General features: G+C 57.2%; 1 protein-coding gene across 11 annotated transcripts in view; it reads right to left on the reverse strand.

Annotated features, from left to right (window-relative positions):
* OSGIN1 (oxidative stress induced growth inhibitor 1) overlaps positions 1-16300 on the reverse strand; it is a 57117-nt gene that overhangs the window by 15834 nt on the left and 24983 nt on the right. The window contains exons 1-2 of one of the 11 annotated variants that reach the window (XM_049704058.1): positions 5960-14084; positions 1465-5890 (exon numbers count right to left, since the gene is read on the reverse strand). The exons of 5 other annotated variants lie outside the window; for them this stretch is intronic. In XM_049704058.1, the coding sequence (XP_049560015.1) occupies positions 1465-1537 (73 nt within the window). In that variant the 5' untranslated portion in view covers positions 1538-5890; positions 5960-14084. Of the gene's footprint in view, positions 1-1464; positions 14085-16300 lie in introns of those variants that run through there. 5 more of the 11 variants (XM_049704055.1, XM_049704057.1, XM_049704056.1 and 2 more) reach the window with 5 other exon arrangements.

Consider the following 16300-nt stretch of genomic DNA (forward strand, 5'->3'; position numbering starts at 1 on the left):
TTGAACCCAGCACTGCAACTGCAGAGCCTGGGCGCCTGCAAGAAAAAGGCTGACTACGAAGGAACTAAGGAAGGAAGACAGCCTGCTTCCTGTCTCAGACACAAAGGCACAGACCCCTGAACTCTCCCAGAGGGCCCCCTATCTCCACGGCCGCCCCCTCTGTGAGGTGTTCACACTGTAAGGTGTTTGAGGGATTGATACATTTGATCTGTTAACCAGTCCAGCCAGGAAGGCTCGGTGCTGTTATCCTCCCATTCCTCCCATGAGGAAACGGAGGCCCTGAGAACGGGAGATGTAGCCCTGTGTCACGGCAGGCGGCAGAGCTGGGCCCAGCACCCTGGCATGACCAGGCCAGGCCCGGCCAGCGCATGACAGGAGAGCTAATATTTGCCCTGGCCGGTTGCAGAGCCTTGTCATCCACCGCATCCCATCGATTCTGCCGATGACCCACAGAGGTGGGCAAATATTTTCAACGACAAGTTTCGTTTACAGATGAAGAAACCCGGAGGGACTTGCCCAAGGCCGGGGGCAATGAAGTGGGGAGAGGGGATTCAGAGTTGGGTCTGTCTGGTGGCAGAGCCTGTGCCTGCTGCCCCAGGACATCGGTGTGAGCTGCCAGGACGCAGGGCAGGTTCACGCCCTGGATAGTCACCATAGATCCCCTGGGGGAGACGGTGTCAAAGGTGGGGAAGCCCACATCCTGCCCCCACATGGAGAGAACCAAGGAGGGCCCCGGGAAGGAGTGTCTGTGCAGGGTTGAGGCTGGGGGTCTTCAGCCACATTCCCTGCTTCCTGATTGCCCCCTCTTTTCCTCAAAAACCACGAGGAAAGTTTTGGCAGGAGAATGAATGTGTCTGCCCAACAGTCAGGGTAGACTGGGGTCCAGCCCAGGGTATAAAAGGCTTCCACTTTGGAGTCAGACCAACCAGGATTCTGGCTCCATCACTTTCAGCTGTGTGATTTTGGGCAAGTGACTTAACCGCTCTGAGCTTCCGTTTCCTTATCTGTGAGCTGCAGATGGCACAGCAGTGCTTCTCATCCCTGCTGCACGTCAGAATCACTTGGTGGAGGGGGTTTAAAGATACACTAACACCCAGGCCCCAGGCCCAGAGATTCTGACATCATGGGGCTGGGATGCGGCCAGACACGGGAAGTACCACTGGTGATTTCCATGTGCGGCAGGGCTGGTAGCCTCTGTCCCTGCAGCTGTTGGGGGATGAGCTGAGATACAGCCGAGGAACTGCCTGGCCCGTGGAGATGCCCAATACATTGGACTCCCTTCCATCCTGGCGGCCCATCTTTTTGTAAACCACAGTCTTCATGCTGTTGCAGGAATAGCCATGAGGTCTAAAAGAGAAACACGTCCTTGGAAGAGGCAGGCTACCAGGATGGCAGGGGCCAGCTGGTGACCCTGGTGGGGCCTCGACCAACGGGACAGACCTCGATGTCACCTTGCTCATTTACCGAGATTTGGTTTCCTCAGCTTTGACTTTTGAACTTGATGGAGGACTCGACGTTGACCCCCACGGCTTCTCATCTCATTCCCTCTATGCACAGCCAGCCCCTGAGCCTAAATTCCAATCCTAAGGGAAAACCTGGAAGCAGAGACAAACCCCGGCCACGACAGACAAGGAGACACGCACCAAGCATTGATATTTATAGCAAGAACTAAGCAACTTCCGTGCTGGCCACTGAGCACAGTCCAGACAGCGGGAGCCAGTGCTCAGAGAGGACCATTCGGCAGCCTTTGGAAAAAAAAAAAAGCCAGCCACAGAGCCAGGAGGCAATGTGGAAACTCGTTATGATAGAAACAAGGGAAGCAGACGACGTGGGCCTGAGGGCAGGAAGTGGAAAGGAATCAAGGAAAAACAAAAAAAAGAAGGAAGCTAGAATCTTTGCCAGGCAGGGCCAAGGAATTGTAGACGGATTTTTTTTTGTTTTCTTTGGCTGCGCCACGTGGTACAGAGGATCTTAGTTCCCCAACCAGGGATCAAACCCGTGCCCCCTGCAATGGAAGCACAGAGTCGTAACCACTGGACCACCAGGGAATTCCTGTAGATGGATCTTTAAAATCCGAATTTTCACTATCTTTGTATAATCAGTAGTAATAATCATAAGGAAAGGCAATTTGAGACAAGGATTTTCTGTTTCATTTTGTTCACTGATGTATGCCTTATGCAGGGCCTGGGACAGACACAGTAGCAGCTCAATAAATACGAAATGAATGAGTGAATGAATCTTGTTGCTTTCACACTTTGCTGACAGATTCTTAAAAGATTTTGAGCACGAATGGCCCCCCTTGGCTTTATATCACGTGCATATAGATTGGTGTGCCTTCTGCATATTTCAATCTTTGATGACAACTTTGCAGGGGCTTGAAGACAGAGCCCTGTGGTACGCCACTAGAGACCCTCCCACTAGTGGACACAGCTCTATCTTTGGCAGAGGGGTGAGTGAAAAGGGTCCTGTCTGTGGAGTCAGAAGCTCTGGGTTGCCCCTCTGGAACTTATTAGCTGTGTGTCCTTGGGCAAGTTACTTCACTTCTCTGAGCCTCCATCTCCTCGTCTATAAAATAGGGACACCTGTCCCTCAGGGTAGCTTGCTGCTTGGCACGTTGTGGGTTCTCAGCAAACTGTGGATACCGCCACCTGTGCTTCCCACCATCCAGACATTTTCACTCTGGGCAGAGAGTCATTTTCCAATCATCCAGCCCACATTTCCACCCCTCCCCCACAAAGATCCTCTAGCGCAGTGGTTCTCAAAGTGTGGTTCCCCGGACCAGCAGCTTCAGCAGCACCGGGGAACTTACTAGAAATGCAGATTCTCAGGCCCCACCCTAGATTCACTAGATCAGAAATTCTGGGATGAGCCCCGCTGTCTGCATTGTCCCCAGTCTCCTGCGTGACCCTGAGAGCCACTGCCGTCCACGCCATCCTCCGGACACGTCTGCAGGCCCCACAAGACAAAGGAATGACCGTCATCTGACTCGACTGCTCCTGGAGAACCCGTGCTGAGTCCTTGGGCCGCTGCTTCCTTCTCCCTCCGGCTGGTAATCCAGAAGCAATCTGTGATCTGGGGCTGGAGAGTGAGCACGTGCCCCCTCGTCCCTCAGAAACCCGGGGCCCATCTGCTTGTCCCTGACCTGGAGGGGCCTGCCGGTGTCCTGTGAGTCCTCTTAGGGCATGTCCCAGGTCCCTCAGCACGCGGAGCAGTGGTATTGCCGAGGGCTGTGACCTGCCCTGACCTGCCCCTCCTCCAAGCTTCCGGGCCCTCCTAGCAGGTATGTGGTTCCTTCTAGTCCAAGTTCATTGTCCGGGCGGATAAGCACTCCTGGGGAAGTCCACTGCTGTTGTCCATTGGCCCAGGGTAGCAGCGGCATCCCTTTCCTTTTTTCTTTTGCCCCACATGCTGCTAAAAAAAGCCCTGTTTGCTGTCCTTATTGGATTTCACATACCCTTCAGGCCTTGCCTTCCTGGGCGGTGGTGAGGTCAAGGCCTCAGTGACCTCATTCACCGTCCTTCGTCCTGCGTCCTGCGAGCTAGACCTTTCCCCAGGGACTGGACGGGCTGGGAGAATAGCCCCAGGGGCATTTCACATGTTGCTCTGCAGAGAGCACCTGTGAATTCCCGGGAAGACAGCTGCGGGGCTTCGGGGTCTCGTGGTTGCCGGAAGCAGGGTTCCAGACTCCTGTCCCTCCTTACTGAGGCCCCATAAGAGACACCTCCAGAGTCTCTTATAAACTGCAAATTAGACCCTGTACCTCCTCTGCTGTGCCACCTGCAGGGGCTCCTGGCTGTCCTCGGACCTGCCTGGCCTCAGGCCCAGCAGACAGGCCCGGCAGGAATGGACCTGGAGGGGGCCCCACCTGCCCCGGCTCTCAGGGTTCCCCCGGCACCCAGCGCCCATGCTGTCTCCCGCCGGCTGCCCTGCTCTGCCCGCGATGCCCTGCCTCACTTTCCTCTGGTTCCGGGCAACCTCTCTGGACCCAGCGCTCTGCTGCTCATGTGAAGCAGGGATAACCGGAGCTTGCATTTCCTGAGCCCTACAGTGCGCTGGACTTATATACCAAGAGCTCATAACCCAGGAGGCTCGGGCCTTGCCAACCAGACCAGAGCCAACAAGCGCTTCATGCCCAAGTGTCCCGCGTCCGAGAGAAGACGGTACGGGGGAGCTTTGGAGGAATGGGGGTGAGGGCGGTGAGGGTGACGGGGAGCCCCTTGGCAGTGGGAGCACTTCCGCTGAGGTGGCCTGGTCACCCAGGGAGTTGGTGGGGGAGGCCGAGGGAAGGCAGGACAGAGACACTCCCAAGCAGAAGCCCCCCAGATCATCAACTGGACTGCTTTGTTTGAAGAACTGAAGGAAGTTAGAAGGGTGCAGGTGAGCCCGAGGGGCTGGCCAAGGACAGGCCGTGCAGAGAAACAACCTGGACATTACCTGGGCTGCAGTGGGAGCCCCTGCCCGGCCAGCGAAGCCCCAGAGCAGTGGGCAGGCTGTGGTGGCTACTTGGCGAGAAATGGCAGTGCCCTGGGCCACGAGGCTGGCGGTTTAGGCCGGGAATAGATGGGTGCTCGGTCCCTCCTGGAGCCAGCGTCAGCACGACTCGATGACAGGTTATACTTGGGGAGCGAGCGGTGCTGTCCTGCTAAATGTGGAACCGCTGACTGACTCCCTCCAAAGGAAAAGCCAGGATCGCCGTACCTGCCGATTCCTACGGCCTAAAAACTCCCACCACGGCTGATCTGAAGCTACCAACTCGATGTGCGGAGTTGGGAGGAGACAAGCGTAGTCCCGTGAGAGCCGACCCCAGGGGTCAAGAATACCAGCCATTCTCCGGGTTTGAGCAAGGCGACGGGTGCATCTTCACAGGGCCACGGACTCTGGGGGCTTCACTGGTGGCGCAGTGGTTAAGCATCTGCCTGCCGATGCAGGGGACACGGGTTCGAGCCCTGGTCCGGGAAGATCCCACATGCCGCAGAGCAACTAAGCCTGTGCTCCACAACTACTGAGCCCGTGTGCCTAGAGCCCGTGCTCCGCAACAAGAGAAGCCACCGCAATGAGAAGCCCCGCTCGCCGCAACGAGAGAAAGCCCGCGCGCGGCAACGAAGACCTAATGCAGCCAAAAATAAATAAATTTATAAAAGAAAAAAAGCGAATACCAGCCATTCTCCCGGTTTGAGCAATGCAACGGGTGCATCTTTGCAGGGCCGCTGACTCTGGGGCCCCCTGGACCACAGGCAGACCCCGTGAGGATCTTGCAAAGAAGCTTAGAGGCCCCACTGGCTCAGCTGAGGTGGCGGCGTGGCCCAGGGGAGGGAGGGAAAAGTGGCTTCAGCAGGAGAGCGGGCCAACCGGAGAGAACAGAGAGACTGGGATAAAAACGATAACGATAAAAGCTACGATCTATTACATCCTAACCAGACGCCAGGCTGGTGCTCAGTGCTCTGTGTACCATCAGTGTGCACGTCATTCTCCGAGGCAGGTCCCATCATCAGCCAGGTTTACAGAGGAGCAAATCAAGGGACAGTGAGGGGCCGAGCCAGGCAGCCTGATGGCGGCAACACCCCCTGCTGCCTACCTTCCCAACTGAGCCCAATTCCCCCTCCAAACACAGAGCCTTCCTTGGGAGTGGTTTTGTTTTCTGAAGAAACGAGGCCTGCTTGGTCTCCTTTGATACTATCCTGAGCTGAGACCAAAATGAACCACAGCTGGTTTCTGGTTCCTCATGCTCATGATCTTCATCCTTATCCCCATTGTCTGTCACCTTCGTCACCATCACCATCTTCATCTTCATCTCTATCACCATCATCTTCATCTTCATCATCTCCATCATCTTCATCCCTATCACCATCATCTTCATCTTCATCATCTCCATCATCTTCACCTTCATCACCTCCATCATCTTCACCATCTCCATCATCTTCATCTCTATCACCATCATCACCATCTTCATCATCACCACCACCATCATCTTCATCATCTCCATTACCACCAACATCACCACCATCTTCATCACCATCTTCATCTTCATCATCATCTTCACCAGAAGCATCACTGGGTAGTGGGATAATGGGATAATAGGACTGTTCCTTACATGTAGGTCCACGTTATCTGCCATGGCCGAGTACTGCTTGTACATTTTAAAGGGGGGCAATCCCATGATGGCACTGAGGTACTGTGATTGGAGCTGGGTAAGAAGATGCCCGGGACAAGGGGGTGCCTGTCTGAATAGACGAGAGCCCCACCTTGCTCACAGGGCTGCATCCAGCAGGACCTGACAGGCCCTGGGCTCTTTGGACTGATGGGGGAGCCAGCATGCTGGGCAGCCTGCCATCTGACCTCCACTGCTGCCTGCCCTCTGCAGCGCTGGGGTGCCGCCCCCGGGCACAGTCAAGTCCGGGCCGGGCCTTGGGGGCTCTGCACGTTTGGTGCATGGTTGGGGGTAGAGGAACAGCCTGGCTGTGCGGGCTCGGGGAGGAGGGGCGCCGAGGTGTCCGCTGCATGAGCAGGGTGCCCCAGACACCCTTGTCACGGGACGATTTCTGCACTACAGGTGATGACGCTTTGACAGTGGAATCGGAGGCATGGGGGCTAAATCATCATCGGGCTGGGCCTGGCTCTGTTCTCTTCACAAGTCTGGGCAAGGATGGGCTTGTCCACCTCTGGCCGTCAAGGACCCTGGACCTGACTCCAGGCCGCTGTAGCCTTCTCCCTCCTTCTGGGATTCGGACTCCATCCTCTATTTGATGAGCATGGCAGATGCTGTCTCCCCAGCCAGGGGGCAGGCGCAGATCATCCTCTGCTCTTGTGCCCTACTCCCCTGGGAACCCTGGGCCCCCTGAGAGCTGAGGCGCAGGGTCCCGGCTACCAGGACATCGACACTCAGAGGGAGCTGCCCCATGAGCCCAACGCCTCGCTTCCCAGGTGGAGAAGCTGAGGTCCAGGAGGGGAAGAGGTGCCTCTAGGGCCACCATGCTGCTTCCCCCTAAAAAGGCCAGGACTCTGGGGAGGGGGCTCCATGCTCCCCGCCCTTCAGGGACTCAGTTAGCAGGCGTCTATGCACCAGTGCTGTGCTAGGAGATGGGCGCACGACGCTGGAGGAAGATGCAGATCTCGCCCCCAAGGAGATGACGACCCAGTGGGAAGATGAGCAGATGAGCATGTGAATGAATGTCCTGTCACCAGTCTGGTCATGTCAGGAAAGGCCCCCAAGAGACAACTGGGCCGGGAGCAGAGGGTGGGAAGGATCCACTGGGCTAGAAAAGGTCTTCCAGGTGGAGGAAGTGGCAGGTGCAAAGGCCCTGAGGTTGGAAGGAGTCTTCTGAGAAACCAAAAGGGGGCGTGTGTCTGAGTGAGGGTATCAGCTGAGGCTGCAGGGGCTGACAACAGCCAGGTCACGCACAGCCTGGTGGTCTTTGTCCCAGGAGCAAAGGGAAGACCCCAGATGAGGGTCATGGGATCAGACTCACATTTTGAAAAGATCGTGGGGAGGGTGAAGGTGAGTGTGGATTGGGGGCTGTGGCGTCTGTCCCAAGAAAGCATCAAGGTCACGGCCACTTTCTGTCCCCAGGAAGAAGCTCCACCTGGGTCGGGCCATATTCCAGACACTGTGTGCGTGTGTGCGTGTGCATGTGTGCTGTAGGGTATGAGACGCAGAGAGGAGAGGTGGAAATGCCAGTGGGTGGAACTTGCTGAGGGGTTAAAGGTCACAGGGCATGCGGGCATGGTCTGTCCTCCTTCCCGAGGGTCCAGAGCCGCCCAGTAGGCTCTCCTCTCCCTGAGCCTGTGTGGTCTGTCCTGGGCAGGGGCAGCCACCACCCTGGATGCCCTCTTCCTTCTCCTGGGACTGCCCTGCATGGCTGCTGCTTCCACGTGTGCAGGGCGGGTTGGGTCTCTGGCCGGGGCCTGGGGCTGTGGAGAAACAGGTCGGGCTCTTGAAACCCAGCCCCGCAGACCACTCCGCAGGAAGCTTTGGGCCCACGGTGCCCACTGATGTCAGTGGGCACCCCCTGTGCTGGTGCCTCTCCCAGGGACCTCATGGGGAGGACAGGAGCCCGGGTCCCAGCAGGATCTGGGTCCTGTGAGTCTCCTGCCCTAATACCACCATGATTACACCCTGAATCTCCCCTCCTCCCTGGCAACCGTGGGATTGCATGTGTGTCTGGGAGCCCCCAACCCCCCAGACAGCTGTCCTGGTTCAGTCTTAGCACCCTCTACCCTACCCCAAGATGCCCAGAGACCCCTCTCCCAGGGCCAAAACCAAGACAGATTACAGAATATGCAGGCCTGGAGCAAAATGATAACGCAGGGCCCCTCGTTCAACAGTTAGTAAGAATATCAAGATGATAGGGAACCCTCCTGCACTGCTGGTGGGAATGTAAATTGATACAGCCACTATGGAGAACAGCGTGGAGGTTCCTTAAAAAGCTAAAAATAGAATTACCATATGACCCAGCCATCCCACTCCCAGGCATATATCCAGAAAGGACAAAAACTCTAATTTGAAAATATACATGCACCCCTGTGCTCACTGCAGAATTATTTACAATAGCCAAGACATGAAAGCAACCTAAGTGTCCATTGACAGATGAATGGATAAAGATGTGGTACATACACAATGGAATTTCACTCAGCCATAAGGAGAATAAAATAATGCCCTTTGCAGCAACATGGATGGACCTAGAGATTGTCATACTTAGTGAAGTAAGTCAGACAGAGAAAGACCAATATCATACGATATCACTTATACGTGGAATCTAAGAAATGATACAACTGAACTTATTTACAAAACAGAAACAGATTCACAGGCATAGAAAACAAACTTACGGTTACCAATGGGGAAAGGGGGGGAGGGATAAATTAGGAGTTTGGGATTAACAGATACACACCACTATATATAAAATAAACAATTAAGACCTACTGTAGAGCACAGGGAACTATACTCAATATCTTATAATAACGTATAACAGAAAGGAATCCGAAAAAGAGAGAACCACTTTGCTGTACACCCGAAACTAGCACAACACTGGAAATCAACCATACTTCAGTGAAAAAAAAAAAGAAGATCAAGATGGTGAAAGCAGAGCTTAAACCCAGCGAGGGCCCTTCTGAGCCCCGAACGCCTGTGAAGCGGCCCTGGTCCCATTTAGAGGTGCAGGAGTGGGGGCCTGCCAGCCAGTCGTTTTCAGGGTAAGAGATGCCTCACAGCAAAAGAATTTACCAGCAGTCTGGCCCTGAGCTCCTTCTCGCATCCATTCACGCCATGATCAGGTTCTGAGCTCCCGCCAGACACCAAGCGCCGCAGAGGCCCCGAGACTGGAGGCTGGTTCTGACTCTGGCCTTGGACGGGCCCCCCGCACCCAAGGTCTCCATGGGCCCTCCTCACCAGGCCTCCCAACGCTCACCAGCCTGGAGCTCCTGGCGGGCTTCTCCCTGGCACACTCAGGTGCCTGGGACTGGATGGCTGAACGCATTGATCCCCAGGAGGGGGTCCCCAGAGCAAGGGGGCATGACATCCTGTCACTTCCCCACCATGCACAGCCCCCCATCTGTCCATTGCCGAGGGCCTCCCCATCTCTCGCCTGCATTGTCCTGCAATGCAGTAACCTGCATTGTCCCCGTGAGTTCTATGCAGCGGGTGTAACTTCTAACTTACACACAGTGCAGTGCACGCTTAAGTTTGCAGATGTGCACGCCCACGTGGCCACCATGCAGGCCACCATGCAGGCCATGCGCGGCCCCCTAGAATGCCCCCTCCTCTGACTCCGGTCCCCACGCATTAGTGTTGTTGGCTCTCCATCTTGCCACCAACGGCATCGCACGGAATGTCCTCTCATGTCTGGATCTCTGGCCCCGGGTCCACTCACGCCGGTGCGTGGGTCGTGCTCACACCGGTGCGTGGGTCGTGGGTCCCTGCGTTTAACCGCTGGGCAGAGCCTCACCATCTGCATCCTCCACAGCTTGTGTGCCTGTTTCCTGGACATTTGGTTGTTCCTAGCTTTTGCTCTGATGGTTCCAGAGCGAGCCTTTGCGGGGACACTGGCTTTCGTTTATTGGGGTGAATGCATGGAAGCGGAAACGCCGGGTCACAGGGAAGGCGAGTGTGTGAGGTTACCAGACACTGCACGTGGCTCTCCAGAGGGACGCACCACCTTGGCCGGGTCCCTGCGGCCGCCGCCCGGCTGGCCCCCGCCCCCCCGACACCAGCCAGCTTCCTGCACGGGAAGCTTGCTTTGCAGCCAGCCCCTGCCTTGGTGCGGTGGCGGGGCGGGGGGGGTGCTGGGCAGGGGTGGAGAAGTTCCAACTCGGCGGCATCGCCCGGCCCTCCACCACCGGCCCTCCACCACCGGCCCTGTTTATCTCCCCAGCCGAATATCTCTGGCTCTGTCCCACCTTGAACCTCACATTCCAGCCGTATCGAAGGCCCACAGTTCCCTGCACACACGTCATTTCTGTCCTTCTGCGTGGACTGTCTTTTCCGCTGGGAGCACACGTCCCTCCGTCGCCCTCCTGCAGGCGGCCGCCTCGTCTTCTCAGATCTAACCAGAGCATCGTGGCGACCTGCCGACGTCTCCCGGGCCCTGACCCGCATCCTTCGGCCCACTTCCACCTGCCCGCTCGAAGCCACCTTGGCCGGGGCTCTTCTGAGCACACCGGGTTTGCACCGCGGGAGGGATGCCACACAGTCAGGGCAGCCCCTTCCTCCCAGCTACGTCCTCAGAGCCCAGCAGGACGCCCGGCACACAGGAGGCCTTGGTAAATGTGCAGTAAATGCTCAGCTCCGTACAGTAAAGCCCACACTGTACTTTAAGTACAGTACTCCGTACAGTAAAGTCCAAAGTGTGCACCCCCGTGTGACCCCCACTCAGGGGAAGACATGGAACACGCCCAGCTCTCTGTCCGACTTTTGGCCCCTGAGGTTAGTGGTGCCTGTTCTTGAACTTCACATCAAAGGAACCACACAGAATGTTCTTTCTCGCGTTTGCCGTCCTTTGCTCGCTCCGGACTCTGGACTGAGAGGCACATTCCTTGGCCCTGAATCCTGCTGCCTCGGTGGCCGGCGACCTTGGCAGCCCCTGCCTGATTGATTTCCTCCCTCTTCCAAGATTTCTCTTCCCCTTCCGTCCTCAGCCCGGGTCGGGGCTTTGTCAGCAAGTCCCTGCTTCCTAAGCGGGAGAGGCGTTTTCTTCCTGTTATCAGCAAGTTATCTTTGAAATTCAGGGACCCAAGCTGTGCCACTGCCCTGGTCCTACGCGCATGGGTTTCCTGGGCAACCGTCCCTGTTTCCTGTGCCTCAGTGCATCCCCTCTTGCAATGAGCTGGTGGTTTAATCACTGTAAGCTCTGGCCCGTGCACATCACCTTGGTCCACCTGGCCACACTTCGGAGCTGAATTCTCCAAGTGGGGTCCCAGAGCAGGAAATGCTCAGCTTCGTACAGTAAAGCCCACATCAGCACCAACCACCTGCGAACTCAGAGATGCAAGTTCTCAGGCTCCACTGCAGACTCACTCTCTGGGACAAACTCACTGCTTCTTTCCTTTACTCTCATATTCACAGCACCTCTGGCCCCAGATGTGTGGGTGTCTGCCCTCAGCGACTGAGTCTCAGACCCCAGCTGGGTGTCCTACAATTCAATTCTGCCACCAACCAGAGATGGAACAGACCCAAGTTAGGGGCGCAGTCCCTGCTGCCCCACTTAGACGCCAGGCACAAGCCGTGGGTCCCCAGGCCACCCACACTTCTGTCCGCCTTGGCCACAAATCAGAGGTTCCCACGACGCCCTCCCTGGTTTCACTAATTTGCTAGAGGGAACCCGGGAAGACAGTTTACTTACTATTGTTGATTTATTACAAAGGATATTTGAACGGATACACATGAACAGGCAGATGAAGAGACAGACGGGGGAAGTCTGGAAGGATCCCGAGCACAGGAGTTCCTGTCCCCTGTGGAGCTGGCGTGCGTCACCCTCCCGGCATGGGGACACGTTCACTGACCTGGCAGCTCTCCAAACCCCATACTTTAGGGATTGTTATGGAGGCTTCATCGCGGAGGCACGATCGATTGTTAACTGAGTCCCCGGCCCCTCTCCCCTCCCTGGACGATGACGGTGGGGCTGAAAGCTCCAAGCTTCCCATCGTGGTCCTGGTGACCAGCCCCCTCCTGAAGCCGTCCCCGAGGCCACCCAGGGTCACGTCATTAGAACAAAAGATGCTCCCCTCACCCAGGAAATTCCAAGGGATTTGGAAGTTCTGAGTCCAGAAGTGGGGGTCAGAGATCAACCGTTAGTATAAAACATGCTCCTAGCATTTCATCATGTAGGAAATGACAAAGGTTTTAGGAGCTCTGGCCGGGAAGCAGGGATGTCTTATTATATCACAATATCGCGCTCACTGAATCAGAACCTTGCGGGTGAGGCTTGGCAGCTGTGTTCCCACAAACCCTCTGGGGGTTCTGATGCAGCTCAAGTGTGAGAACCCCTGACTCCTGGCTTGTGAACACGTTGGTGATGAATCAATCAAAATGGGAACACAAATTCCCTGCATTAGAAGCATGTTATCATGACTCTAGAAACTGCAAAGGGGTTGGAGCTCAGGGCTGACGTGGTCTGCTCCGTCGTCAGAGCACCAGCCCGAGCCTCCTTGGTCACAGACGCCTGCCCCACACGGAGGGTGATGCGGACCACAAGGTGTCTTTTGTCTCCCCGGGAGCAGGGGCCTGGTGTGCCAATTATCTTCCACTGGCTTCTCCCAGGTCCATGCTCTCCCTTCTCTGTCCTGCTGTGAGCCCCGGGAGCTAGCCAGCTGCTTCTGGTTGGATTTGATCAAAGGGAGAGGCAGGCAGGAGGCAGGAGGTCAGAGGGCAGGAGGAGGGAGCATTCAGGGCAGACGTTGCACAACCAGCTACAGGGGGTGAACCGGCCCCAACTGGCAGTGTCTGCCAACTTCTGTGGTGTAAAGGCTCCCACCACGGTCAATTTCAAGCTACCCCCATGGCAGGTCTGCCCGCAGAGCTGGGGAGAGATGTGCAGGAGTATTTCCAGATGCGTCCCTGTAGGGAACCTCACGACCACAGCTCGCAGCGAAATGGAGCAAAGTCATTAGGGAGGGATGAATTTTGAGTAGGTGTTATCTTTGCTTTGAGTATAATGTATTAATTGTAAGTTCATATAATTTAATTCTCAGTAACGGGAGTGCTTAACAACTGGTTCCCAGAATTTCTGAAGGCTTGACAGTCAGCCTGGCGGGCAGGCCACTGGGCCGGGAGACACTTCCTCAGCCGGCCTGTCTGGAGCGCCCTCTGTGGCCTGGCTCCAGCCCTGTGATCCCTCCTCGTGGTCTGGCTCTCTCCCGGCTCCAGAGATGCTCTCTCCCCCTGCCTCTTTAGCCCGGGGAGAACTCAGTGTCTCTCCTTGTGCCCTGGCTGGGTGGCCCAGAGGTGGGGTCCTGGGGGTGGGAGACAATGAAGCAGAAGCCCATCCCTGCCTAGACCCCGGCTCACTTCCATTTCTGTCAGTTATCAACGTTCTGCATAGGATGTCAGTGGAAGAAATGATTCTGAGACCAGAGGCCAGAAACCCGGGGTGAGGGTGGTCGGGGGGCGGGGGGTCCGGTGAGCTTCTGGAGGACAGAAAGGCACTCAGCAGAAGTGCTCGCATCCCTCGGGCATCGCGGGTGGGCGCGGCGGCGGGAACCCTCTCGGGAGGTGCTGTGGCCGCATCTGTCATGATGACAGCGCACATGGCCTTGACCTGGCAATGCCTCGGGAGGTATTTGTCTTAGAGGCAGCCTCGCACCTGTGTGAAATGATGTTTGCCTTGAGTTATCCACTACAGCATTGTTTAGAAGAAAACGGGACACGGCCCAAGTGCCGATGGTCAAGAGACTCGTTAAATAGGTTCTGGCACATTCTTACAGTAGATTATGTTGCAGCCATTCTTTTGGGGATGACACAAAAGGTTCTCCATGACTGCAAGTGAAAACAGGACATCAGGGTGGTGGGTAGACTTTGCCTCCATTTGTGCAGGAAAAGGCGGCAGGCAGGGAGGGGGATGGGAGGAGGGACGGGGATGGGAGGAGGGAAGGGGATGGGAGGAGGGAAGGGGATGGGAGGGGGAGGGGATGGGAGGGGAGGGGATGGGAGGGGGAGGGGGAGGGGAGGAGGGGGAGGGGAGGGGAGGGGAGGGGAGGGGGAGGGGGTGGGAGGAGGGAGGGGAGGGGATGGGAGGGGGATGGGAGGGGGATGGGAGGGGAGGGGAGGGGAGGGGAGGGGGAGGGGAGGGGAGGGGGAGGGGAGGGGAGGGGAGGGGGAGGGGAGGGGAGGGGAGGGGGAGGGGAGGGGGAGGGGAGGGGAGGGGGAGGGGAGGGGAGGGGAGGGGAGGGGGAGGGGAGGGGAGGGGAGGGGAGGGGGAGGGGAGGGGAGGGGAGGGGAGGGGGAGGGGAGGGGAGGGGAGGGGAGGGGAGGGGGAGGGGAGGGGAGGGGAGGGGATGGGGGAGGGGGATGGGAGGAGGGAGTGGTAAGAGGGGAAGGACGGGTCTGCTGCCTGGGGGGACACGCCAGCACCTGCAGCAGGCGTGTGAGTGGGGACCTGCCTGGCTGGGGACTGATTTCTCACCATAAACCCACTGGTACTTGCTGGATGCCGAGCCAGTTTCCTGTACTATCTGGTCAATAAATAGATACAATTCAAACAGGACTGAATACGGGCTCCCGAAACTTAACAGATGCCTCTTCCTGTTCGTTCTCAACTCGGCCTCACCACCCTGCACCCCTGAACTCGAGTTAGGCCGGCCCCCCGACCCCCTGCTGGCTGAGCAGGGTGGGGGCACCCAGCCGAGGCCCTCCAGGAGCCCCGGCTTGGCAGGAGGGACCCTGCGGCGGTGACTTCTCTCTCCTGCAAGGGCTTCATGTCCACCCTGCCCTAACCCTCCACTCAGCTCCGTGGGCGGAGCGTGGCTGCGCCCGCCTGAGAAGAGGGACGCGAGAGCTGGGTACAGAGTGATGCGCCCACAGCCATGCCCAGGATTCGGGCGGGGAGGGGTGGGGACCATATCTGCCTCGTACACCCTGCAGCATCTGCGCCTGGCTCAGGGTAGGCTGGCAACGTCTCTGATTGACTGACCGCTGGACAAGGACCCAGCTGCTCTCGGCTGAAGCGGTCCTTCCAGTGAAGGCAGGCTGATTCAGGCGTTTTGGCCTTCCTTTCTTGGAGGGAGGGTGGTTTCCACCCGGACGCATCTGATGCCCAGGTGTAGGGGCATGGCTTTACAGCAGCATTTCCCACACTCACTGGCCACGCACCCTTTCTTCAAGGTGCGTTTTGCAGAACTAGTGTTCCCTGGAACACACTTTGGGAACCCTGGGTTAGACGGTTATATAAATAACCACTGTCACCCTTAGAGGCCTGGGCGCTGGGGTTTTAAAAGATTCCCCAGGTGATTCTCACGTGCAGCCAGGGTTGAGAATCACCGCTCCAGAGCTAAGTTCAGTGGGTGGGGCCAGAGGATGGTCCTTTGTACTGCGATCCCGGGTCACATCAATAAGGGCATCACCTACAGAACGTGGGAGGTGGCGGTCCTGCTTGATTCAGCACTGATCAGTAATCAACGGGAAGGGAAAGGCTCTCTGAGGAAGTGATGTTTCCACTAAGACCGGAAGGATAGGTGAGGAGCCTCCAGGCAGAGGGGACAGCACTGATGGACACCCTGGGGCTGGGACGGCCTGGTGAGCGTGAGGGTGACAGTGGGACCAAGGGTGCCGAGTGCTGGGGGGGAAAAGAGGGGGTGTTGGGGAGGAGGGTGGAGGCCCAACCACACAGAGCTCTGAGAGGCAGTGTGCTGAGGAACTTGCCTCAGGGGTGCTTCCGAGCTGTGTGGCCTGCGCCAAGTGACTCAACCACTCTGGACCTCAGTTTCCCCACAGGTAACAGGAGGATAAAAACAGCAACCCCTGCACAGGTTTGGGAATAGCCGTGAACCCTGAGTACTGCTCCCGGCTCACGGGGAGCCCTGCAGAAAGGCTGGCCTCCGCCACCGCCAGCATCATCACATCATCATTATTCATGGAGGCGCCCAGGAGGCAGAGCCAGCTTAGAAACAAGGCCACGGTGTGGGGGGGGGGGGGTCTGGGGTTCCGGCTCTTCTCCATCCCGACTGCCCCCTCCCGCCTCTCCCTGCGTACACACCCCCATGTGGAAGTGTCTGCGCTGGCAGGGGCTCGGGGGTCTGGATCCCTTCCAGGCCCCCCACGGGGAGCTTCTGTGTCTCTAATGCTGTGACCACATTCCTGGAGAGGAGGATCGGCACC

Source organism: Orcinus orca, chromosome 20 (genome assembly GCF_937001465.1).
Source record: "Orcinus orca chromosome 20, mOrcOrc1.1, whole genome shotgun sequence".
Taxonomy (NCBI): Eukaryota; Metazoa; Chordata; class Mammalia; order Artiodactyla; family Delphinidae; genus Orcinus; species Orcinus orca.